Source organism: Lepidochelys kempii, chromosome 2, assembly GCF_965140285.1.
Source record: "Lepidochelys kempii isolate rLepKem1 chromosome 2, rLepKem1.hap1, whole genome shotgun sequence".
In the NCBI taxonomy this organism is placed as follows: Eukaryota; Metazoa; Chordata; order Testudines; family Cheloniidae; genus Lepidochelys; species Lepidochelys kempii.
Window position 1 is genome coordinate 155,980,299 of NC_136381.1, and position 27,373 is coordinate 156,007,671.

A 27,373-nucleotide genomic window follows, 5' to 3' on the forward strand; every position below is an offset into this window, starting at 1 on the left:
AGTCCTCTGACGAGGGCCGTCTCAACTCCTCCCGGTGCCAGTCTCTGGGTGGTGCCGGAGAGCGGTGTGCCCCTTCTGGTGCTTCCTCGTGCCGACCCACTCCTGGTGCCACAACCTCCTTCCAGGCCGCTGGTAACTGTGAGTCCGCGGAATCAGAGCTCGACCAGGACCAACTCCAGGAGCGGTGCCGGGACGGTGTCCTAGGGCGTCACACCATTGCTGGCTTACCCCTCGACGGCACCCGTGGCATGGGTGCCGGAGGGTTCTCCCTAGGCAGGTGGGGGCTTGCCACCAACAGCTTGATAAGGTCCTTTGCAGCCTCAAAGGTGCCAGGCATGGAGTGCTGATCCGTTATGCCCTCAAGCCCATTGTCTGCACTGAGCTCACTTAGGTCTGGGCTCGGTGGGGCTTGTGCTGCTGGGACCACCAGTGTCGGCGCCGGTACCGCAGCCTTCCCGCTCTTATCGACGCTAGGGGCCTTGGGAGACGCCGGCCTCCTGTGCGGGGAATGACTGCGCCTTCCTTTCGGCTGCGCCGGGGGTTGCACCGGGGAGAACGAGCAGTGCCGGGCCCTAGTCTGGCGCTCTGGGGCCAACAGTTACAGTGCTTAGCCAGTGCCGGGTCTCTTGATGGCTCTGGAGCACGATGCACCGAAGAAGCCTGAGCCGGTGTCAGGCGCTTTGGGCCCAGTGGCTGCAATGCAGCCTCCATCAACAGCTGCTTTAAACGAAAGTCTCTTTCTATCCTTGTCCTTGGCTTAAACACCTTGCAAATCCTACACCGCTCAGTTTGATGTCCGTCCCCCAGGCAACGTAGACACGAATCGTGGGGGGTCACTAACTGGTATAGGTTTGTGGCACGTGGTGCAAGCCTTGAAGCTGTGGGCCTGCGGCATGCCCTGCAGCCCGGGGCGGGTGCTGGAAGCCTCTAAGCACCTAATCACTTAAGTGTCCACAATAAAGGTATGTTAACTAACTGATAAAGCTACTCTGAAAAGGCTAAGGGACTGCTCTTCTACGAGAGAGAGAGAGAGAGAGGGGTTGTTCCAACGCCACCATGGACGGTAAGAAGGAACTGGAGGGGGTTGGGCCGGCAGGGGTATATATGCACGGCGCAGTGGCGCCACTCGGGGGGGCACCTAAGGGAAAACGTTTCTGATGCTCGTGCACGCAGCACACACACCTAATGTGGAATGGATGTAAACAAGCACTCAAAGAAGAATGGTTGTTTAGAGGGAAGGCTTTGAGCCTGGGCAACTGCTTCAAGCCAGCAGCCTTATAAAAAAGCAAACAGTTGCAAACTGAGTGAGCAGCAAACAGAGGGAGTTTACCTGTGAGTTCACCCTGGGGGAGTTCCCACAGAGTTTTTTGCCTTTCAGGCTTCTGTGAGCAGTAAATACAACATCTGAAGAGGCTCCTAGAAAGAAGCAAATATAGATAGTGAGCGATCAGCTGTTGTGACCTGCACAGGATGTGCCATGTGTGTCTTTCTCCCAGAGGATAGAAGCAACTTCGTCTTTACAAAGTGCAAGCTGGTCTCCATACTGGAAGAGAAGGTTAAAGGACGTATCAAGCCTGCGCTGCATCAGAGAAAAGGAAGACTTTCTGGATAGAAGTCAGTGTTTGGTACTGCAGGCACAACATGTTGAAGAATCAGAGAGGACAGTGGAGAATGGGGAAGAAAATTGGCAGCATGTGACTTCCAGAAGAAGAAAGAGGAGAACCCATGTACCCCCAATGCAGACAGAGGTAAGAAACCATTTTCAGGCTCTCTGTATAGCTACTACGGTGGAGAATGGTTTGGAAGAGTCATCTGAGGGAAGGAGACCCCATCGACCGGAAGGCAAGGGATGCATTGTCCTAGGGATGGGGTTTCCATGACCACCACTCCCAAAAGGAGGAGATGGGTGGTGGTGGTCAGGGACTCCCTCCTAAGGGGGACAGAGTAATCCATCTGCCGCCCAGGCCAGGAAACTCAAGAAGTGTGCTGCTTGCCTGGAGCTAAAATTCAGGATGTAATGGAGTGTCTGCTGAGACTGATCAAGCCCTTGGACCACTACCCCTTCTTTCTTCTCCATGGGGGCACCAATGATACTGCCAAGAATGATCTTGAGCAGGTCATTACAGACTATGTGGCTCTGGGAAGAAGGATAAAGGAGTTTGAGGCACAAGTCATGTTCTCATCCATCCTCCCTGTTGAAGGAAAATGCCCAGGTAGGGACCATCGAATTGTGGAGGTAAATGTGTGGTTGCGTAGGTGGTGTTGGAGAAAGGGCTTTGGATTCTTCAACCATGCGATGCTGTTCCAGGAAGAAGGATTGCTAGGAAGAGATGGGATCCACCTAACGAAGAGAGGGAAGAGCATCTTCGCAGACAGGCTTGCTAACCTAGTGAGAAGGGCTTTAAATTAGCTTTGCATGGGGATGGAGACCTAAGCCTGCAGGTAAATGGGGAAGTGGGATACCAGGAGGAAACACAAGGAAGAGGGTGCAACAGGGGAGGCCTCCTGATTAATACTCAGAAAGTAGGGCAATCGGCTAGTTATCTTAGGTGCCTGTACACGAACGCAAGAAGCCTAGGAAACAAGCAGGAAGAATTGGAAGTCCTGGCACAGTCAAGGAACTATGATGTGATTGGAATAACAGAGACTTGGTGGGGTAACTCACATGACTGGAGCACTGTCATGGATGTGTATAAACTGTTGAGGAAGGGCAGGCGGAAGAAAAAGGTAGGGGAGTTGCACTGTATGTCAGACAGCAGTATGATTGCTCAGAGCTCCAGTATGAAACTGGAGAAAAGCCTGTTGGGTGTCTTTGGGTTAAGTTTAGAGGCAAGAGCAACAAGGGTGATGTCATGGTGGGCATCTGCTATAGACCACCAGACCAGAAGGATGAGGTAGACAAGGCTTTCTTTGGACAACTAACAGAAATTTCCATATCACAGGCCCTGGTTCTCATGGGGGACTTCAATCACCCTGAAATCTGCTGGGAGAGCAATACAGCAGTGCACAGCCAATCCAGGAAGTTTTTGGAGAGTGTTGGGGACAACTTCCTGGTGCAAGTGCTGGAGGAACCAACTAGGGGCCATGCTCCTCTTGACCTACTGCTCACAAACAGGGAAGAATTGGTAGGAGAAGTAGAACTGGGTGGCAACCTGGGCAGCAGTGACCATGAGATGCTCGAGTTCAGGATCCTGACAAAAGCAAGAAAGGAGAGCAGCAGAATATGGACCCTGAACTTCCGAAAAGCAGACTTTGACTCCCACAGGGAACTAATGGGCATGATCCTCTGGGAGGTTAATATGAGGGGGAAAAGGAGTCCAGGAGAGCTGGCTGTATTTTAAAGAAGCTTTACTGAGGACGCAGGAACAAAGCATCCTGATGTGCAGAAAGAATAGCAAATATGGCAGGCAACCAGCTTGGCTTAACAGAGAAATCTTGTGTGATCTTAAACACAAAAAGGAAACTTACAAGTGGAAACTTGGACAGATGACTAGGGAGGTGTATAAAAATATTGCTTGAAGAGGCAGCGGTGTAATCAGGAAGGCCAAAGCACAACTGGAGTTGCAGCTAGAAAGGGATGTGAAGGGTAACAAGAAGGGTTTCTACAGGTATGTTAGCAACAAGAGGAAGGTCAGGGAAAGTGTGGGTCCCTTACTGAATGGGGGAAGCAACCTACTGACAGATGATGTGGAAAAAGCTGAAGTACTCAATGCTTTTTTTCCCCTCGGTCTTTACAGACAAGGTCAGCTCCCAGACTGCTGCACTGGGCAGCACAGTATGGGGAGGAGGTGAGCAGCCCTCAGTGGTGAAAGAACTGGTTAAGGACTGTTTAGGAAAGCTGGACATGCACAAGTCCATAGGTCCAGATCTAATGCATCCAAGGGTGCTGAGGGAATTGGCTGATGTGATTGCAGAGCCATTGGACATTATCTTTGAAAACTTGTGGTGATCAGCGGAGGTCCCGGACAACTGGAAAAAGGCAAATATAGTGACCATCTTTAAAAAAGGGAAGAAGGAGAATCCGGGGAACTGCAGACGGGTCAGCCTCACCTCAGTCCCTGGAAAAATCATGGATTCCTTGAGGACTTGCTCCATTTTGAAGCACTTCAAGGAGAGGAAGGTGATCAAGAACAGTCAACGTGGATTCACCAAAGGAAAGTCATGCCTGACCAACCTGATTGCCTTCTATGATGAGATAACTGGCTCTGTGGATATGGGGAAAGCGGTGGACGATATATACCTTGAGTTTAGCAAAGCTTTTACGGTCTCCCACAGTATTCTTGCCAGCAAGTTAAAGTAGTGTGGATTGGATGAATGGACTATAAGGTGGAAAGAAAGCTGGTTAGATCGTCAGGCTCAACAGGTAGTGATCAACTGCTTGATGTCTAGTTGGCAGCTGGTATCAAGCGGAGTGCCCCAGGGGTAGGGCCTGGGGTTGGTTTTGTTCAACGTCTTTATTAATAATCAGGATGATGGGATAGATTGCACCCTCAGCAAGTTTGCGGATGACACTAAGCTGGGGGTAGGGGGGAAAGGTAGATATGCTGGAGGGTAGGGATAGGGTCCACAGTGACCTAGACAAATTGGAGGACTGGGCCCAAAAGAAATCTGATGAGGTTCAACAAGGACAAATGCAGAGTCCTGCACTTAGGATGGAACAATCCCATACACTGCTACAGGCTGGGTATCAACTGGCTAAGCAGCAGTTCTGCAGAAAAGGACTTGGGGATTACAATGGATGAGAAGCTAGATATCAGTGAAGAAGGCTAACGACATATTGGGCTGCATTAGTAGGTGCATTGCCAGCAGACTGAGGGAAGTGATTATTCCTCTCTATTTGGCACTGGTGAGGCCACATCTGGAGTATTGAGTCCAGTTTTCGGGCCCCCACCACGAAAGGATGTGGACAAATTGGAGAGAGTCCAGTGGAGGGCAATGAAAATGATTAGGGGACTGGGACACATGACTTATGAGGAAAGGCTGAGGGAACTGGGCTTATTTAGTCTGCAGAAGAGAAAAGTGAGGGGGGATTTGATAGCAACCTTCAACTACCTGAAGGGGAGGTTCTAAAGAAGATGGAGCTCGGCTGTTCTCAGTGGTGGCAGATGACAGAACAAGGAGCAATGGTCTCAAGTTGCTGTGGGGAAGGTCTAGGTTAGATATTAGGAAAAACTATTTCACTAGGAGGGTAGTGAAGCACTGGAATGGGTTACCTAGGGAGGTAGTGGAATCTCCATCCTTAGAGGCTTTTAAGGCCTAGCTTGACAAAGCCCTGGCTGGGATGATTTAGTTGGTGTTGGTCCTGCTTTGAGCAGGGGCTTGGACTAGATGACCACCTGAGGTCTCTTCCAACCCTAATCTTCTATGATTTTACACCCTGCCAAAAAGAGCCATTGTTTATTTCCACACTAAAACTAGTGAACTCTAACTTTCCACCATGAGGAATTGGGTACCATTTGGTTTATTTTTTTCTGTTGAGAACAAAAGGAGCTGTCCCTGTCTTATCTATTTTTGTGCGTCTAATTGTGAAAGGTCATTCGATACCTAGGACTGGTTGGTGCCATTTGATTTCTCAAAAAGTTCTTGACAGGTCTTACTACATGCTCACAAGAACTCAGAAAATAAAAAGTGATACAGAGTCCTTAATGAATTAAGAGGGTGCTTTCCTAATTTCATGTTAAGAACGGCCATACTGGGTCAGACCAAAGGTCCATCTAGCCCAGTGTCCTGTCTTCTGACAGTGGCCAATGCCAGATGCCCCAGAGGGAATGAACAGAACAAGTAATCATCAAGTGATCCATCCCCTATTGCCCATTCCCAGCTTCTGGCGAACAGAGGCTAAACACACCATCCCTGCCCATCCTAAGAGCCATTGATGAGCCTATCCTCCACAAACTTATCTAGTTCTTTTTTGAACCCTGTTATAGTCTTAGCATTCACAACATACTCTGGCAAAGAGTTCCACAGACTGTGTGCATTGTGTGACAAAATACTTCCTTTTGTGTGTTTTAAACCTGCTGCCTATTAATTTGATTTGGGGACCCCTAGTTCTGGTGTTATGAGAAGGAGTAAATAACACTTAGAATCATAGAATATTAGGGTTGGAAGACACCTCAGGAGGTCATCTAGTCCAATCCCCTGCTCAAAGCAGGACCAACACCAACTAGAAAGTTCCTTATTTACTTTCTCCACACCAGTCATGATTTTATAGACTTCTATCGTATCTCCCCGCCCTTAGTTCTCTCTTTTCCAAGCTGAAAAGTCCCAGGCTTATTAATCTCTCCTCAAACGAAGCCACTCCATATCCCAATCATTTTTTTTGCCCTTTTCTGAACCTTTTCCAAGTCCAATATATCTTTTTTGAGATGGGGCGACCACATCTGCATGCAGTATTTAAGATGTGGTCATACATGTGGTCATGGATTTATACAGCGGCAATATGATATTTTCTACGTTATTATCTCTCCCTTTCTTAATGATTCCCAACATTCTGTTCACTTTTTTGACTGCTGCTGCACATTGAGTGGATGTTTACAGAGAGCTAACCACGATGACCCAAAGATCTCTTTCTTGAGTGTTAACAACTAATTTAGATGCCATCTAAATTATTATTTATGTTTTCCAATGTGCATTACTTTGCATTTATCAACATTGAATTTCATCTGCCATTTTGTTGCCCAGTCACCCCATTTTGTGAGATCCTTTTGTAGCTCTTCGCAGTCTGCTTGGGACTTAACTATCTTGGGTAGCTTTGTATCATCTGCAAATTTTGCCACCTCACTGTTTACCCCTTTTTCCAGATAATTTCTGAATATGTTGAACAGGACTGGTCCCAGTACAGACCCTTAGGGGACACCACTATTTACTGCTCTCCATTCTGAAAACTGACCCTTTGTTTCCTATCTTTTAACCAGTTACCAATCCATGAGAGGACCTTTTTTTTTTATCCTATGACAGCTTACTTTGCATGTTAATTCACACAATTTTATTTTGAATCTCACATTTGTTGGTGACTTTCTTAAAACCCCAGCTCTTCTGGTCAGAGGATTATGAGAGAAAGTCACCTTTTGTTTTGAGAGAAAAAAAAAGTTTTCTTGCTTTTTTGCTCAAACATGAAGGTTAGAAACTATGAACCCTAAAAGCTCAAAAGCCAGAAGACAAATACAAAGAACCCAAAATATATTTTTAAAATCTCATGATTTAAGCCCATCTCAATCGTTTTGAGGTGTGGCATGCTTTATTTATTTATTTTTAACCCTTAGGGTTCAAAAATAATAAATCGCACATGAGGTCCTGTTAATTTGAAAGATTTTATTTTGGAACAAAGTTATAAATGCCACACTGAGCATGCACAGGACCTCATTTTCATTAAGATTTAGAGTGAACTGCTCAAATACCAATAAGGAAGCATGTGCAAGAAAGAGCAGTGAGGCAAAAAAGCCAGTTTGGTTTCCGCCTTCACGGGTGAAACTGAGGAAAAGCAGAAGTGAAAGGTCCCTTTACGTATGTTACCTCTGCCGTATATGTTGTATGTTGGATAACAGTTTGCTGTTAAATGAATTTACTATTTAAAGCAAAAAAAGAAAAAAATCTAGTTGTAATGCAACATTAAAGGTGCAAGATCAAGAGTCAAAACTTCCTGGAACTAAAGTTGCTCTGAATGTTAACGTTGCATATGTTGCATATTTTGTTATATGCCTGAGCGACAGAGAAACAGTTTAAGGTTTATATTCAACAAAGGAAGGAGGAATGGAAAATATTACGTATGTGCAATCTTCACCTTATATAATGAAACTTGTAACAAACAACAACTCAAGAAACTAATAAGTAGTCTTAATAAAGGTGGCTGAGAACTTTGTGTGAAGCTAAAGAGAATTCTATACAAGATTAAATCTCAATGGAAATGAAAAATGTTCTTGTTTATAAAATTCTTAAAACATAAATGATCTGAAATACTTAATAAAATTAAGTTTTTAATGTATGAAAAGTTCGCTTGTAGCTAAAACATTCATTTGTCTGCCAGTTACATACACAAAATAAAGAATGGACTACACTGGTGATTCAATGTAACATTTTACAGCAATATATATATCTATGCAAAGAACAGAGTCTCTCATACATAACTGTATGTTTTCAGAATGTATGCCTTGGGAGCAATGGGTCAACTAGACTCCTAGAAAAGAGTAGTACTATATCTAAAACCAATTGTGGGTAGAACTCTAGTCACCTTGGAGAGGTGATCACTTACTAAAGGTAATCCAACATAGTAAAATATTTCAGGATATCTTTATATGGTCACTTGAGGAATTTAGACACGTAAGGGTTACCTTTCAGGACAACATTTATCAAGCAACAATTTTTACTGTATATTGTGTGTAGCTGAAGGAACTTTTGGGTGCAATTAACACTACTTTTAAAGGTTTCAGAGTAACAGCCGTGTTAGTCTGTATTCGCAAAAAGAAAAGGAGTATTTGTGGCACCTTAGAGACTAACCAATTTATTTGAGCATAAGCTTTCGTGAGCTACAGCTCACTTCATCGGATGCACACTGTGGAAAGTGACTGTAGCTCACAAAAGCTTATGCTCAAATAAATTGGTTAGTCTCTAAGGTGCCACAAGTACTCCTTTTCTTTTTGCTACTTTTAAAGGAAACAAATAAAAGAGAATTACAGAAGACCATCTTACACAGTTTACTTGGTTTTTAGCATTTCCCAGTGAAACTTGTACGCAATTTGACTTGGCAAATGAACAATTATTTCCTAATACTGTTTGGGATCCACTAACAGACCCCTATGTCCATTGAAAGACCCACTGACTTCAATGGACATCTGACTGGGTACTGGGGTCTGCTCTAGCAGATCCTGAAGCAGGAATATGGCCGTAACCAGTTGCACATGAATAACTGTTAAATCAAAACATTTCTCTTTTCAAACCAAGCACAGACACTAGTCCTCAGTAAGGATTCTGACCATCAAATATTTCGCAGTTCAAACTTCACCCATTTCATTATAGCTCCGTCTAAAACAAAAATATGTGTGTATACACATATATGTATACACACACACACACATACACACACTCACACACAAAATTAAATATTTTGGAAAATTATGAACAGGTGAAAACAAAGTAGTATAAATTACATGGTTTAACACACAGCTGAGTGAACATGGCTGAACTGACCTTAACTTTTGAACAATTAAATCCTCAACCATAACTATGAATTAAAAAATTAAAAGAAAAAAAAATCATTAATTTCAATATACAATTGCCATGATCTGTCCTCACTGCAACTCCTTTAAAACAGCGCTGTCCTTTCCTGACTGGCTCTGTAGCTCCGCTCCACCAGCTATGCCTCTTCATACCCTTTGACTTGCAGTCACTTCCCTGTAGAACAACCTACAATTCCTCTCCAAGCCTAGTTGCTGCAGAAGCCCTTGCTACCTAAGCGCTGTCTCACCAGCTGATCTCACCCACCTGCTTGGTTACCCATTACTTTGGATACTCCTCCCAATCCTAAATACTCTTCATACATATTGTTCCCCTCATGACTAAATTATATTTATTGTTGCCACCTGTGATGGATATATCATACATAAATAGTAGGGCTGTCAAGCGATTAAAAAAAATAATTGTGATTAATCGCACTGTTAAAGAATAATAGAATGCCATTTATTTAAATATTTTGGATGTTTTCTACATTTTCAAATATATGGATTTTAATGACAAGCCAGAATACAAAGTGTACAGTGCTCACTTTATATTATTATTATTTGCACAGTAAAAAACAAAATAATATTTTTCAATTCAACTAATACAAATAATGTAGTGCAATCTCTTTATCTTGAAAGATGAACTTACAAATGTAGAATTATGTACAAAAATATAACTGCACTCAAAAATAAAACAATGTAAAACTTTAGAGCCTACAAATCCTCTGGAATGGTGGTCGAAGCATGAAGGGGCAAATGAATGTTTAGCTTATCTGGCACATAAATACCTTGCAATGCCACCTACAAAAGTGCTATGCAAACGCCTGTTCTCACTTTCAGATGACACTGTAAATAAGACGCGAGCAGCACTATCTCCCATAAATGTAAAAAAACTTGTTTGTCTTAGCGATTGGCTGAACAAGAAGTAGGACTGAGTGGACTTGTAGGCTCGAAAGTTTTACATTGTTTTGTTTTTTTGAGTACAGTTATGTAACAAAAAAATCTATATTTGTAAGTTGCACTTTCACAATAGATTGCACTTCAGTATTTGTATGAGGAACTGAAAAATACTATTTCTTTATTTTTACAGTGCAAATATTTGTAATAAAATAATACAAAGTGAGCATTGTACTCTTTGTATTTTGTATTGTAATTGAAATCAATATATTTGAAATGTAGAAAAACATCCAAAAATATTTAATAAATTTCAATTGGTATTCTATTGTTTAAAGTGTGATGAAAAGTGCGATTAATCACAATTAATTTTTTTAATAACGATTTTTTTTTAGTTAATTGCATGAGTTAACTGCAATTAATCGATAGCCTTAATAAATAGGAAACAAACTGATATAACTGAAGAAGGCACAACAGATATGTAATGAATTTCCTAATACAGTACCTAAATTTCACTTCACGTACTTTAGCTTTTAAGAAATTCTCAGAGTTGCTGCTGGCACTGATAGATAGTTAAGGCACAGTCCTGCAGCCATTCAAGTCAATGACAATACTCCAATATGTATCACTGAATGTAGGAGCAAGCTTACAGAGTCAGAACTTCATTGTTCTGAAATGGACAAGAATTGCTTTCGCTAAAAGGGAACAGTTATTAGAGCAAAGGGCCACTAGACTAGTGGCAAATGAAGTCAACCTTATGTTTAAATCACAAAAAATAGAGAGAATAAAGAGATTAACTGTTGCACAAGCCAAATTCCTAGTAACATTTTCCAAAATACTAACATTTATAGCATGATGGCCTAGAGAACAGTAGAGTCCTTTGAAAATACTGGGTATCATTTACTTAGTTATTTAAGAGTTTCTTAAACTGAATGCCAGTGGCAACATTAGCAGCGCATTAGGTATTAGAGCATTTTTATTGGATTACCTTTTGTGCAGCAAGGTGGAGAGCAGTTCTCTGGCTATGATCAGCTTTATTAATACCTACTCCTGCCTTCAGCAAGGCCTCAGCACAATCTAACCTGTCAGCCAACACACAGTACATGAGTGGAGTCCTCCCAAACTGGTCTTCTTTATTTTTCAGCTCAGGGTTTCCTATAATTATACAAAAGATGATTACTAAAGTTTGCATCACTAAAGCTTAATTAAAGGTAAAATGTAACTATCCATTTGAGAAAGCATGTAATCTGTACAGACAAAACAACCTTTAGTCATAAGTTGCTGCCTCAACAGTAAGTGTTTTAATAGGTTAAAGAGGTACTCACAATTATGAAGGCTACTATAAAAACAGATCAGACCCTACTTTTTTTATCCCATCCCATAATAAGGAACAGAAGGAGAAACTGAATGAAACTGGATTTTAACATCAATATTGTCATCTATTTCACTGCTCCTCATTTTAGCATAAACAATCAGCTAACATGCTTATCCATCTCTTTTGGATGCAAATACTGGCACAGGATGAGTGAGTCAGCTGGTTGCTGCCAAGAGATGTTGGGATGGGAAACTTGAAGTTCAAGCCCTTCTAAAAAATTCAGATCGCTTCCTTTCCACCCACAATAGGGAGGGAATGAAGATGCATCCTCACAGTGCCAAAAGTCTTAACTGCTTCCTGGGTGTCAAAAACAGAAACCAACCCCCTCCTTCCTGGGTATCAAATGCCCCAAGTATCCTTTACTAAGCTGTCTAAATTGAGCTCCCACCTGACAACTTCTACAATGTAGTTCTGTATCATCAGTATAAAAATCTGCAACACATTAGAAATAGAACATTTGGGAGCAGGATAAAATAAATCATATTTAATATAAAAATAAACCCCCATGGAATACTATACTGATTATATCATGCAATTTCATAACTCCCCCTGTGCTCAGAGCCACAATCCACTGAAAGTTAATATGGCCATGCAGGGGATTCCTTCCTCCCCCTTAATCATTTGTGCAGCTGCCTGGCAGAAGAACATAACTAGCCCATAATACATATTCAGTCATTCTTGTTTCAGTTTGCAGCATCCTGGGACTACCAATCCCAAACATTCAAAAAACATGAATTGGCCCCCCCAATATAATAGAATTAGTTTTAAAACCATGATATATTTCTATAAAAAAATAAATGATTGGTTATTTTTATTTGCCCTCTGGTTTCTAAGACTTTAAGATTCACGTTTTCAAGTTTTCTCTGCAATCACGAGGGCTAGAAACTTATTTTTTGTAAATGAAAACTAAGATGCTAATATAATCACGACTCCAGAAGCTGGGGCTTTAAGAAAAGAATTAAACCCCATCAGACTCTAGACCAGGGGTGGACAAACCTTGGCTCAGGAGCCGCATGTGGCTCTTTTACAGTTGAAGTGCGGCTCACAGAGCCTGCTACGCCCCCACTTTCCCCCAATTCTCCACCTAACAGACTGGAGCGGGGAGCTAGAGGCTTCTGCCCTGCAGCTGGGTGGTGGAGCTAGAGGCTTCTGCCAGAGCTTGCTGAGAGTGGGGGGATAATTTAAAGGTTTGGCTCCCTCCATCAAGAGCTTGAGTCTTGTTCCCCCCAGGCATGCTCCCCCTTACCCTCAGCAGCCCCTCCCTGCAGCTCCCAGGTGTTAGCTCTGCACAGAGGGGCAGCGGCAAACAGCCGGGAGCTGCAGGGAAGGGCTGAAGCTTTCGCTCCACAGGGAGAAGCAGCAGCAAAAGCAGCAGCTCTCCCTATAGCTCCCAGCCCTTTGCTGATGCCTCTCCCCAGGGCTGAATGCAGTCACCAGCTTGCTGGCTCCAGTAGCTGCTGTGCAGGGAGGGGGCTCTGTGGCACCATGTGACTGAAAGCAGGGCCAGCAAACTCTAGGAAAAATCTGGGGGATGTGGGAGAGGGGGGTATGCGACCCCAAATGCTCCCCCAAGCGTTGCCTCTGACTTCTGCCTAGCAGGGACCTGTTGGGGCTCGAAGCTTCAGCAGGAGAGGGGCTGAAACCCTGAGCTCTCAAACTTTTGAAGATTGTCATATATGGCTTTAGCCACCTCTACTGTAGACAAAATTGCAACAACTGCCACAATGCTTCCAGTCTTCATATTTTACAATTTGTCTTATCACTGCTGTTAGACAGACATAACTATTGGGTATACTGGCAAGGTCCAATGAGAAGGCCCTGACATGCTACTGGATAGAGGTACATAGAGTCTTGATGGCATTTTGAAACTTTCTTTGGGAAAGAACAGACATTATAGTGTACCTGTAAACACATCCATACACTTTCCACCCCTAGAGATTCTTGTACAAGTCATACACCAGCCTCTCTAGGTCTCTTCTTAACTGTGCCAAGGACAGGGGTTTTCCCCCCATCATGTCTTCAAGTTAGGAATATCCACATGGCTGCCATAGGGACAACTTCTCCCAGCCAGTCCCGCTCTTCCAAATTTAGGAAATAGCTGGTTGGAACCACAAAGCACTAGCTCAATCCCTCACCTCTGAAAGGAGGGGAATACCAGACCACCCCGGTTATGGAAATCTACCCTTGGACACTAAAGCCAGGGTCAACAGCATGGGCTTCTTTACGAGTCCCATCCAGCTTGCTCTAGACCCCTTCCCTCACTCTCATTGGTCCCATCATCTGTCTCCTAGGTATTTTTTAAAGGCAAACCTGGAATGGAGTGCTAGGAAGATTCCCCTCACAAATCAAACAGCCTATTCACCTGGTACATATTGTGAAAGGGTATACCAGACCCTCTGAGGCCCCCTGACACACCCCAGAAAAGGGCAGTGGAGAGGGTCCTTCAAGCTGCCTGCCTAGAGTGGCAGTGTGGGACACAGCCAAACAGAGCCCAAGAGGTCAGTATAAGAAGAGATGCAAGGCCAGAGTAAGGCCAGTTCCTTGCTGGAGATGGAGGAGCATGGATGGTGTGTGGCTGGCTGAGGGAGCTGCAGGAAGCCGGAGAGGGATAGGGAATGGGAACAAGCGCTGGTTGCTGGGCCTCCAGTAGGACAAGGCCCTGAGGTAAGGCTGAAGATGGCACAGGGCTGTGGGGAAGCGGCCCAGGGAATTAAAGCAGCAGCATGACTTAGATAAAAGGACACAGTAGGTAGTTTCTATCTACAGGGTTGCTGGGCTGGTACCTGGAGTAGTGGATGGGGCCAGATCTCTCCCTTCCCCCTCATTAGCCACTGGGGGAAGTGGCCTGGACATTGAAGCACCCCAGAGGGGGAACTGAATTATAGTGGCTCAACTGGAGAGCTGCAGCCAGAAAGGCCCTAAAAGTCTGAAGACATAGTCTCCAGGGAGGGAGCCCTGGGGCACCGTTCTATCCCAGAGCAGAGACAACTTAAGGGAGATGTTACGGAGAGCACTGAGAGAGACTACTGTTGGACTTGTACCCTGGCAGGGGTTTTGCTTGTCTCTCAGAGACAGACTGTGTGTGACTTGGCCAGAGGACTGAGTCACAAAGACCCACCACAGACAGAGTGAGTGTGCAGGAGCCTGCACTCAGCCAAGTGGGTGCTTGTGAGAGGTGAGTGCGCCCTGTTACATGTATAAAAATTAAACTTCTTTTTGAATCCCCCTCTTTTTCTCCCTTCAGGGCAACCAAGCACAATGTCAGACTTTGTACAGGCATGATTCAGCACTATACCAAAAGATTATTTATTGCTCCATTTAGTCCATTGCCTCACCCTTGTGCTCTACTTTATCACCTACTGAGAACATATGATTTGATATGAAGTAGTTATTTACAGACTCAAAGTAATGGTAACTAACCAGAGTACTTAGTTAACTCCTGGTATTTACCTTGTTTGTGATAGACAAGAGACCACAAAATGCAATGCCATCTGCTGTGGAATTACCTCCTGCAGTTCTCTGTCCTCTCTATTCTTGGACACTCTGTCAGAGTTTCCAGTAAGTCTGAGAGCCTCCTAATTAGAGCTGGAAAACTAACTGATTTTTCGGTTCACTGGCAGGTTTAAAAAAAAGATGGGGGTGGAGGGGAAATTCGGTTCAACCTGAACCAAAAAGAGAGGTTACCTACCTAGTACAATAACTGGAATTCTTCAAGATGTTGTCTCTCTATGGGTGCTCCACATCAGGTGGTGTGCATACCCATGCAGTCTTGATTGGAGATCTTTGTGAGTAGCAGCCACACCTGTGCCCTACACAGCCTTGTACTCCAGTACAAGGGTGCATAGAGAGTGATGGACCCACTGCAGTTCCAGTTCCTTCTCCTTCTCAACCATGAAGACCAGAGACAAGGACTCCAAAGGAGAGGGGAAGTGGATCAACCACAGAGGCAAAACAGCTACTCTAGCAACTATACAAGCTAAAAGAAAAGGAGTACTTGTGGCACCTTAGAGACTAACCAATTTATTAGAGCATAAGCTTTCGTGAGCTACAGCTCACTTCATCAGATGCATATCGTGGAAACTGCAGCAGACTTTATATATACAGAGAGAATATGAACCAATACCTCCTCCCACCCCACTGTCCTGCAAGCTAAGTAACCTCTCCTTCTTCTTTGAGTTATTGTCCCAATGGGTGCTCCCTATAAGATTCCCAAACAGTACCCTCAATTACAGAGAAGGATATTGAGAAGATAGATTCAGTAGAGCATAGAACAGCTTCACCAAAGGCCACATCAGCCTTAGTCCATATATGATAGTGTAGTGCTGGGAAAATGTGTGCAAAGAGCTGGAAATGAAGTCCTGGACATGGGTGCCCCAACCTAGAAGGTAGGTCTCTGTGGTGGTAATCTTTGTAGGAGAAGGATGTGAAAAGGGAACTCCCACACAGTACTTTCAATGATCTTTCCCACTGGTTTAGGGAGCAGAGAACCCTCCAAGGTACTGCCACCAGTTTGAGCGTTTGTGCTTGCTAGGGGATGTAGAAAGAACTGAGCCAGCCTTGCATGTAGTGTTACTGATGTACAGGCTCCCACGTGGTCTAGCAGCAAAAGGTCAGCTCTTGCCGTTGGTTGAGGATTCTGTTGTAGTGTGGAAATAAGGCTGGACACTATAGCAAATTCATCCATGGACAGGTACGCTCTGGCAGACATGGAGTCCAGTATGGCTCGGATGAAGTCTATTAGTTGTAGAGGAGTGAGCAGACTTTTCTCACATTGTGTCAGGGGCCCAGAGAGTAGAAGAGGAATAAGTGCCTTATTTGCTTCCAAATGCACCTCAAGAAAGAAGCAATCCTTGAGGATCCAGTCATCAAGATGGGGGAAGAAAATTATTCCCATCTGACAAAGATTGGCTGCAATGGCTGATAGGACCTTTGTGAAGACACTTGGGGCAGCTGAAAAGCCAAAGGGCAGGACATGGTACTAATAATGGTCCTTGCCAATGATGAATCATAGGAAGCACCTGGGGGAAGTTCCATGAAAGTACGCATCCTGGAGGCAGAGGCAATGAACCACTCACCCGGACCCAAATATGGAATTATCAGTACCATGGTTACCATCCTAAACTGCTCAGTGAGGACAAAGGTGTTTAAAGCCTTGAGATCAAAAATCGGCCTCTACCTTTTTTTTTCTTGGGAACCCAGAAGTACCTGGAGTAGAATCGTTTCCTGATGGAAATCCATTGGAATGGGTTTGATCACCCCAGAAGCAGAAGAGCTTGTATCATCTGTCATAGGAGACCCTTGTGAGAAGACTCCCTGAAAAAAGGATGGGGATGGTATGGGAAGGAGGGATGGAGCTGAACTGGACAGCCCAATGAAACTCTCTCTTGGATTCATCTCTCTGAGATAATGAGCTCCCAGGAAGTACAAAATGAGAGGAAGTCCTCATAAAGGAGTGGGCTGGTACAGCAAAGGATCCAGAAAAGGGATGATTCACAATGCTCAACCGATAGGTCAAAACAATTGCTTAGAGGAAGTTGCCTACTGAGATCATACTGTAAAGGATGGCCCCTGATTAGGAAATCTGGACCTCTTTCTGGAGGTTTGGCAGTGGACTGGGAGAGGCAATTGAGCTATCTGTGGCTTACAGTATTTATTCTTTGTCACAGGTGTATAGATGCCAAGGGATCACAAAGTTGCCCTGGAATCTTTGAATGAGTGGAGGGATCCATCTATGGCATCAATGAAAGGCTTAGGCCCTTAAAACGGAAGGTCCTCCAGAGTATTCTGTCCTTCCAGGGGAGGACAAAGGATTGCAACCATGATACTTGACGCATGACTACGGTAGTGGCCAGAGAGTGCAAAGCTTTGTCCACTGCATCAAGTGAAACCTGAAGGGAAATCTTAGCAATCACCTGGCCTTCTGTGATCAGAGCTTGAAACTGCTTCCTCTGGTTTTGAAGCAAATGATCAATAAAATGAGAATTTGGAGCAATTTGTGGAGTTATATTTTGCTGTCAAGTCCTGTCAAGACATGACCACTCTGAATTGCACGGCAGCTAAAGAATAGCTTTTATGGCTGGGAAGGTCCCAGTGCTTAAGCTCTTGGTTGGAGGGTGTTGATCTAGACCAATATTTATTTTATTGACAGCACTGATGATCAAAGAGTTAGAGGTAAGGTGGGAGAAAAGTTACTCTGAACCCTTGGGCAGTGCATACTAATTTTTATCACCCTATTGACAAGTAGGTAGAATGGTTGCTGGTGTTTGCAACACTGTACAGGCTTGCAATAAGCAGTCACTGACTAACAATCTTGCCCTGAGAAGAGGACTAGAAGATGTCCAGAAAGGAGTGCTGAAATTCTTGTATTTCCTCCCAATGGACGTACAAGGCTTCTGCAATCCTTTTTATAGGATCATAGAATATCAGGGTTGGAAGGGACCTCAGGAGGTCATCTAGTCCGACCCCCTGCTCAAAGCAGGACCAATCCCCAATTTTTGCCCCAGATCCCTAAATGGCCCCCTCAAGGATTGAACTCACAACCCTGGGTTTAGCAGGCCAATGCTCAAACCACTGAGCTATCCCTCCCACCTAGATTTGAGGTCCTGAAAGGTCTTGCAATATCTGAGTAGGAAGGCGGAGGGGGAGGAAGGGGGGGCACCATAACTGCTTCATCTGCTGAGGAGGAAGATTTATTGGATAGTGGTGTCTCTTCTATGCCTCACTCTTACTCTTGTGAACGCTCACCCTGAGGAAGAGGGTCCCGAGGTTCAGTGGCTGCTGGTTTTGACATGTCCACTTACAGACATCAGAGTCCAAGGAAGTGTCCTCTCTTGTGTCTATTGGGAGGCGTTACAGGTGTCCATATCAAAGACTAAGGAAGGAGTTGTAACTGCATTGATATTGGAGGCAGAGTCTTCATGAGATCATGTGGTAGCACTGGAAGACAGGCCAGATCCAGAGGGACTGTCAGTACTGGCAAGAAAACCTTTTGAGTATCCCTTGACAGAGGGGATTTGGGTTCTTCCAGAAAACAAAGATCCTCATTGAAGAGGAAGCTGGGCAGTACCAGTGAGTTTGGGAGTGACCATGTCAAGTAGTACTGGGGACTGTACTGATGGATGATATGGGCACTCCTTGCCATGACTTGATGAGGACTGTACTGAGGATGATTTTGATGGAGTCGTTGCTTGTTGAGGAGTCCTTGAGTTTAGAAGGCTCCACTTCCAGTACCGCTGCAGGTGCTGCTTAGGGTTGCTTGCTCTCAGTATTGGAAGTCTTTTTGGGTAGTCTCAGTACCAGAGGACATACCCATACTGTACAGGGACATAAGGTCTCCTTGTTCCCTGACTTTAAAGTGATTTTTTTTTCCTCTCCCTTCTCTTGTGCACTCTCTGGGGAACAGGTCTCTGGTGTGGGTCCCTCTCCATCTCTCCTGTCTGGGAGACCCAAGTTTCAAATCCCTGCTCCATTGACTATTTATATATAGTTGAACAGGAGAGACTGAGCTACACCACACCAGAATATCTTACAACCCAGTCCAGGGGTCGGCAACCTTTCAGAAGTGGCGTGCCGAGCCTTCATTTATTCACTTTAATTTAAGGTTTTGCATGCCAGTAATACATTCTAACATTTTTTAGAAGGTGTCTCTCTATAAGTCTATATAACTAAACTATCATCATATGTAAACAAGGTTTTCAAAATGTTTAAGAAGCTTCATTTAAAATTAAATTAAAATGCTGATCTTATGCCGCCAGCCCGCTCACAGCCTGGGGTTCCATTCACCTAGGCCGGCAGCAGGCTGAGCAGGGCCTGCGGCCAGGACCCCAGCTGGCAAGGGGCCGGCAGCCAGAACCCCAGACTGGCAGCGGGCTGAGCGGGGCCAGCGGCCAGTACCCCAGATCGGAAGTGGACTGAGCAGCTCAGCCTGCTGCCACTCAGCCTGCTGCCAGTCTGGGGTTCTGTCCACCAGCTCTTGCCAGCCAGGGTCCCAGCTGCTGGCCCCACTCAGCCCTGCCCACATAGAGTGGGTACCTACCTTCTCCCTGGTTCTAGCCCATTCTCTTCCTCTCTCTCTGCACTGAGCTGAGGGTGGGGGTGCACTGAGCACAGGGCTGGGGGGTGAAGGAGCAGGCTGGGGGTTGGGGTGCAGGGTCTGGCCAGGAGCTAGAATGGGGGAGGGGGCTCACAGTTGGGGCAGGAGTGCTTACCTGGACAGCTCCCATTTGGTGTGAGGGGTGCAGGAGCTCCAATTTGGTGCTCAGGGTGCAGGTGGGAATGTGGGGCATGCAGGAGTCAGGGCAGGGTGCAGGTGGGGGGGCTGGGTATGTGGTGGGGGTGTAGGGGTCAGGGCAGAGGGCTGGGGGCATGGGCTAGGGTCATGGAGGTGCTCCCAGCTCCCTGCCTAGAGCGGCTCACGGCAGCGGGCTGGAGGAGATAAACCCAGATTTCACCCCCCTTCCCCAAGGCCCCGTCCCCACCTCATCTCTGCCTCCTCCCCGGAGCAGCGGCTCTGCTTCTCCCCCTCCCTCACAAGGGCCATCAGCTGATCTGGGGCAGGGAGAGGAGGAGGGGCAGGAACTCGGCATGCTGGGGGAAGAGGCGGGGGAGGGGGAATTTGCCTGCACTGCATCAGCAACTGGCAGGACCAAGCTTCTTCACCCTGCGCCGGCAGGGGGTGGAGAAGAGCGGGCTGGGGCGGGCAGGATTTTTAATGGCACGCTGCTGCCTGCCGGGGTCCTGGCCCCCGCCCCGCTCAGCCCGGTGCCAGCCTGGGTTCAGCAGAGGGCTGAGCGGGGCCGGTGGCTGGGACTTGGCAGGCAGCAGCATGCCATTAAAAATTGGCACACGTGCCATAGGTTGCCAACCCCTGGCCCAGTGGTTAAAGCAGTGTCCCATGTTAGAGACCCAGATCTAATCTCTGTTCCATATGAGACACAGGAAGGAACTGAACAGGGTCTCCCACATCCCATGTGAATGCCCTAACACTTAAGGACAACTGGAGGGCTGAAATCTCAAGAGAACATTTTGTCTAAGGCTATGTCTACATTAGCACTTTTGTCAGGAAAAATTTTGTTGGCCAGGGGTGTGGAGAAAAAACAACAAACACACTTCTGACCGACATAAGTTTCAACGACAGAAGCACCAGTTTGGACAGCATTATGTTGGTGGGAGACGCTCTCCTGCCTATATAGCTACCACCACTCACTGGAGGTGGATTAATTATGCCGACGGAAGAGCTTCCTGCCATCAGCATAGAGTGGCTACACAGGAGTTTTACAGCAGCGCAGCTGCAACAGTACAGCTGTGCCACGGTAAGGTCTCTAAACTTGCATGCAATATAGGTGTAGCCTGGGATGCTGCATGATTAAGCAAGAGGCCATGAGTCCAAATTCTAGTGTAGACATAGCCTAAATTTTTCAGCAGGGAAGGGGCTTGGAGAGTGGAAAATTCCTAAAGGCAGAACAAAGAAACCACGGTGTTGATGACAAGCTTTAAAGCCACAAAGGCTTGGTGAACAGAGAGAGACAGAATATTTTGGTCAGGCAAGAGGGGCATGCTTTCATAATGGAGGAGGTACCACCCCATTTTGTAAATGGCACCTAAATTAAAATTGTCAAACTATGTGGTAAATTTGTGTCAACATCGCAAATAGTTTCAGGTTGACCAAAACTATACTCTTTCAGCAAATAAACTATTAATCCAGAACATTTTGTCCAGCTCTACTTCTGATCAAACTACTTCTGGCATTGGTCAAGCTAGCCATTCATCCATTCAGGAAGCTGAAATTAGCAAGGGGAGCTCTCTTCAACTGAGAAGCTAAGTTTAATATAAACAACTTAGATTTTTTTTTTTTTGTAATGTTGAGTCTGTCTGTAACCTTCCCTAGACACCTACCTATAATCTTGCTGCATCGGCCTAGTATGATGCTGATGACTACGCTCAATGCCCACAAAAAACTCACCCTTGGCCTTGTCTCATCCATCCCTGAAATAAGAGGGCTGATGCACAAAACAGTTCTTTCTGATTTTGGTTGGATTGGAATGTCCATAATTGTCTTTTGTGTGGTATGTCAGCCAACAGCATGAAGTACAGATGCACAAAAATAATTAATTAAAAATAGAACCTTGCTAATTTACACTAATGACTGAGAGAACTGTTGCAATTTACTGAATTTTGAAAATTAGACTAAGCAGGCAATATAAAAGCAAGAATAATGCACTGCAAAAAGTACTTTGGTCCTTTAATTTTAGAAGTGTAGTTTAGTTTTAAAAATAGGAGATTTTTTAATACCCTAATATTCTACAGAATTTTTTTGCAAAATGAAATTAAGTCAAAACAAGATTTCACTGCAACACTTTGCTATTAAGGGGTACCTTTTTAGCCCTGGCCTATACTTGTGTACATGCAATTCTTCATCTGTACAAACACAGGCCCCAAACGCCTGGGTGAGAATTCTGCCCTGAATTGTGTTCTTGCAAAGTGCAGAGAAACTGATGTTTTGTGTGCATTTTATTTATTTAGATGTAAATAATAAGACACCAACAAGAGTTCTAGGTGCCTTAACACTTAATTTTATAGCATACTACATCTAACAGCATGAAAAGAGGTTATTAGAGAGGTTCTATTATAAATTATTTTTAAATGTTAGGATTAGTGCTACTCAAAGGGGTGCTTTTTTGTTTAAATTAAGCCCTAGTTATACATGTAGCTGGTCTTTGATAAAGAAAATAAACTAGAATCTTAACAGTTACCATCCACATTAGTTACATACACTACACAGGTGTTTTAAAAAAGTAATGAATTCTAATTGTTTTAGGTGATACACTTTCCAATTTTAGGGAAGCCAACAAATATATATGTTCTTTAATGTGTAAAGTAAATTAGAATGCCATCTTATTTTCCTCATGGCTTCTAGGCTTACAATGTTTGTTCATTGCTGCTCAAAGTGATAAGTTGTAGTGTTCAGTAGCAGTATTAGAAAGCAATAAGTAGAAATGGGTATTGTCACTTGTTCACCTAATTATTTTATGCGGTCATTAATCTGGGACTTCATTCAGGATGTAATAGATATGCTAATGATAAACAATGGGAACCAAAACTGAAGGTGCAGTTCTTCCTTGGCTCTTAAAAGCTTTTCTTAAGTTCTCACTTCATAGTTTTACATGAATTTCATCACACACTGGGTATAGTTTGTAAAAGAAATGTTCTTCTCTCTCAAAAAGACTATGGAGCTGGAAGCCAGGAGGCAGAGCTGAAGCAACAGAACCTTGATGACCTGGACAAATGGAGGCCTCTTGAAAAAGAGAAGAGGGTCAGGTCACATCCATGGGACTGAAGACAGCAGAAATAAGGGTGTGCCTGATCAGTGGCTAGCTGACAAACAGATGTGTGTATGATGGACCCCATCACCCTGCCTGGAGCCTGAGTCATCATGGACACTAAAGGTTGTTCTGAGATTCTGACTGTGGGAACGTGGGAAATTATTTTTCTTGATGTGGTGTTTTCTGTAATGAGGCAACAAGGGTTAAATCCCAAGGGCACACGTAGAAGCCTGCCATGGCCAGACTCAGTGGTCGAGATAGCAAGCTCACTGTCTACCCTTGCCAGGGAAACTGAGACAGTGTTAAGTGAGTCTGGCCCAGTTAAAAGGTGCTGTGGCCCAGAATCTGCTGGGAGTAGTGAGTCACTCATACAGTTAAGAAATGCTTTGGACCAGAACTCCACTGGGGGGCAGGGAAGGTTGGCGAGTGCAGTAACACAGTGGTACAGCTAGGAAATGGTGTTTACTAGTTTGTTCAGCAGCTGCATAAATTAATACATTAAAAAATAGTTCCTATGGCAACTTCCACTTTGCTACCTTGTATGTTTACTTTACCACAGTCTCTTTCTTTACATTGGTACTTAACAAATATCTAGATTATGTTCTGTACAGGATACAGAAGAGATGGTACCATGCTCCCAAGCATTTTACAGTTTGGATTATGATCACGTAACACTAGGAAACATGAAACAGTAGTCAACATAAGGCTGCGAGTCTGTAACAGCGACTCTCCGTTACTTTTGCAGCTGCTGGCTCAGGGGCTGCCCGAGCTGGGCAGCCCCTAAGCCACCAACAGCAGTTTGGGTGTGTAGGAGTGGGGGTGCTTACCTCTGAGTGGGGGGCTCCCCAGCTCCCATGACCCTGCAGCTCCTAGGCGGCGAAGCGGCTGGGGGGGGGGGGGGGGGGGGGAGGCTTCACGCTGCTCCAACCCACAGGCCCCCAACCCCCACAGCTCCCATTGGCTGGGGTTCCCAGCCAATGGGAACTGCGGCAGCCAGCACTTGTGGTGGGAGCAGCGCGCCAAGCCCCCTGACCCCTCAGGTGCTAGGAGCTGCAGGGACACAGAGCCGGGTAGGGAGCCCCGCCAACAACCCCTCTCCGTCCCTCCCCCACCCCAGCAAGGGTCCTAGCCACACACTGCGGCCTGACACCCCCCCCCCCCCACCACAGGAATAGCAGGGCTCCCAGGCCGTGATGCCCAGCCCCCTGCCCCATCAGTGGGGTCCCCAAGGCCACTTCCCCAGCACCCATGGTGCCCCTGGACTGCCCCCCTGCCAGTACCTGCAGCTCCCGCCCAAGTTTCAGTCACAGGTATTTTTAGTAAGTCACGGATAGGTCACAAGCAGTAAACATAAATTCAGGTCACAGGCCATGAATTTATGTTTACTGCTTGTGACCTGTCCATGACTTTTACTAAAAATACCCGTTACTAAAAGTTAATCTTAAATATAACTAAATAATGTATAGTTAAGGCTACATTTTAGTCATGAACTATACATTATTTAGTTATATTTAAGACTAACTTTTAGTCACGGGTATTTTTAGTAAAAATCATGGACAGTAAAACAAATTCACGGCCCGTGACCTATCCATGACTTGTACTATACTCCTGACTAAATCTGGGGAGTGCCACGGGTGCTTGTGGGGGGCACCACAGGTGACAACCGGGGGGACACCACAGATGGTGGGGGGCACAAGTGCTCGGGTGGGGTGGGGGTTGACAGGGCTGGCAGGCTCCCTACGCAGCTTCTCAGAAGTAGCAACATGTCCCTCCCTCAGCTCCTAGCTCTGTGTTGTCAGCTCCCATTGGCAGGGAGCCATGACTAGTGGGAGCTGTGGGGGCAGTGTCTGCAGGCAGACGCAGACTAGGAGCTGAGGGAGGGACATGTTGCCACTTCTGGGGAGCCCCCCCCCCCAAGGTAAGCACCCAGAGCCCTCACCCCTTCCCGTGCCCCAGCCCTAAGCCCTCCACCCAAACTGCTCCTTCTGCTGCTGGGACGGGGGGAGGGTGCGGTACACGGTTACCTCAGACTGCCCTGGCAGCAGCCGGTGCGACTTGCCCAGGGGCTGCCTAAGCTGCTCAGGCAGACCCAGAGCCAGCCACACTGGCCACTGCAGAAGTCACAAGAGGCACGGAAAGTCCATGACAAACTCGCAGCCTTAGTTATAATGGCATGTCCCACAATAAGATAGGTGGGGAAGGGGTTAAACATCCACTGATCTGAGGGATTGCTGTTCCTTCAGAAAACCTGACTCCTGGAACCAGAGTTCTTCACATGCACTCATTAGAACAGGGGGACCAAACAGAAACATGCAGAGGGCTAAAAAGGATCCCTAATAGAAAGATTTCAGAGTAGCAGCCGTGTTAGTCTATATTCGCAAAAAGAATGTAGCTCACGAAAGCTTATGCTCAAATAAATTTGTTAGTCTCTAAGGTGCCGCAAGTACTCCTTTTCTCTTTGCTAATAGAAAGAGGAAGTTTTTTTTTTTTTTTAACCCAGCCTGCCATACTGCTGTTGTGAGAAGTTGTGCAAAACTGGCTGGGTTAGTGGAATATTGTCAAAAGATCTTGAACAGTCTCAGAACATTAAGGCAAGTACTGTCTTGGCTCATAACGCTGCCCAGTGCTCTGGCGTGGTCACACAAGCATACTACAAACTGCCCAATTTCCTTCAGCAATCTACCAATGGTTTCAGCAGTTCCTGATGAAAAGCCAAAAAATACTGTTTTGATGTCATCACTGTTGTGATGTCATTCCAGTTTTGCCAGGCAGTGGTTGGTTCCCCCCCACCTCCAGCAAATGCAGTCTACATCATATCCCATTAATGCATGAAAAAGTAGAGCTTTTACCTTCTTTGCCAAATATTCTAGCAACTTCGAAAACTGAAAAGAACCTATAGTTTCCTTCCCATCCATAAGGAATCCAGAGCAACATTATCTGGGTCATACACAACAGTCCTTGAAAGAACTACTATTTCTTTGTCCACAGCCCTGATCAATACTTTCTGCTGTTTCTGACAAACGGCATCAGCAACATGCAGGAAATACTTGTATCATGTTTCTCCAAGTGAACACAGTACAAGGTTATTTTAGTGCTGCTTTGCAGTGATGAGAAAAGCATAGTTTCACCAACACTGGTGCATAATTCTTTGCTGCCAACTTTTAATGATAACGGCCCAGTCATTTGACAAGTTCAGTCTTGTTTTGGCTAACTCACAGAAACCTTTTCCAGTTTACTTTGAACAGTAGCGTATCTAGGGTTTTGAATGGGAGCAAATGTGTGGCAGAAAAACTTCTATAGTGTACTTCAAGCTCTTATTTTCCCAAGTTAGAAAATCCACACAGCCCCATCCAGGATCTTCACTTCAAACAGCAGGTGGTGGTGGTGGTACTGATTCCCTCAAACTTCTTCTGTGCTAGAAAGTTTTCAGTGATCTGAATGTAGCCCGTAAATAGGATTTATGCTTTGTGCTAGTTTAATTCATTCATTATTTCCCTTTCTTTTTGCTCTCATCATTAGGTCATTGTAGTTAGTTAAAAGGGCATGATTTGCTTATTTGGCTCTGGAGAGATAACAATTTAGGTGACAAGATAAACCACATAGAACTATTAAATATCACTTCCTAATGCAATTTACTACTTTAATACTACTAATTTACTCCAGCAAGACTTAATCATGCTTTCTGAAATTGTATGAAGACATCTTTGCCTGACTAGCACTTGAACAACTTTGAATACTGGTTCAGGGGGAATCATTTCTGAAAATCATTTGCTTAAAAGGGTTCGATTTTCCACTGTAGACTGTTTCATTGTTCAGCTAATTTAAGACATTTACACACTTGCCCTGGTTAAGATAGTGAAACTGCCCGATTCTCATGCTTTTTATGGACATGACAGACCTGAAGCATAAGCGTTTGAAGGCAATGAAATGAGTTTTGAAGATTGGTACAATTTGAAAAATGAGCATGAATAGATGTATTTAGCCAGTAAATTTTATATTTTCAACAAAAATTGAGTGATTTCTTTGTATCTCCAACTAAACTACTAGTCTAACAAGTGTTACTAATAAATTTAAAGGTGTATTGCACATTTGATAGTGAATATAAATACAAACTAAATTCCTTGGTATTTCCAAAGTCCTTATCCTCATTGAGGCCCAAGAGCTTTATCCTCAGAGGTGCTGAGCAAATGGAACTTTTTTTTCACTAAGAGGGTGGTGAAACACTGGAATGCGTTACCTAGGGAGGTGGTAGAATCTCCTTCCTTAGAGGTTTTTAAGGTCAGGCTTGACAAAGCCCTGGCTGGGATGATTTAACTGGGAATTGGTCCTGCTTTGAGCAGGGGGTTGGACTAGATGACCTTCTGGGGTCCCTTCCAACCCTGATATTCTATGATTCTATGATTCTATGATTCCCGTGGTCCCAGCAGGAGTTGCAATTACTCTGCACCTCTGAGAATTGAGCCCTTTACCCACAACAACAATTATATTTCAAAATTTAAATGAGTCAGTTTCCAAAGTTATTTAAATAAGTGACAAACTGCAGACTGTCGGCCCTTGGTCAGAGAGGGAGT

General features: G+C 44.9%; 1 protein-coding gene across 6 annotated transcripts in view; it reads right to left on the reverse strand.

Annotated features, from left to right (window-relative positions):
* Positions 1 to 27,373, reverse strand: part of INVS (inversin) — a 210,361-nt gene that overhangs the window by 170,917 nt on the left and 12,071 nt on the right. For all 6 annotated transcript variants that reach the window (XM_073332513.2, XM_073332511.2, XM_073332510.2 and 3 more), the window contains one exon: positions 11,095 to 11,261. In XM_073332513.2, coding sequence (XP_073188614.1) covers positions 11,095 to 11,261 — 167 coding nt within the window. The remainder of the gene's footprint in view (positions 1 to 11,094; positions 11,262 to 27,373) is intronic.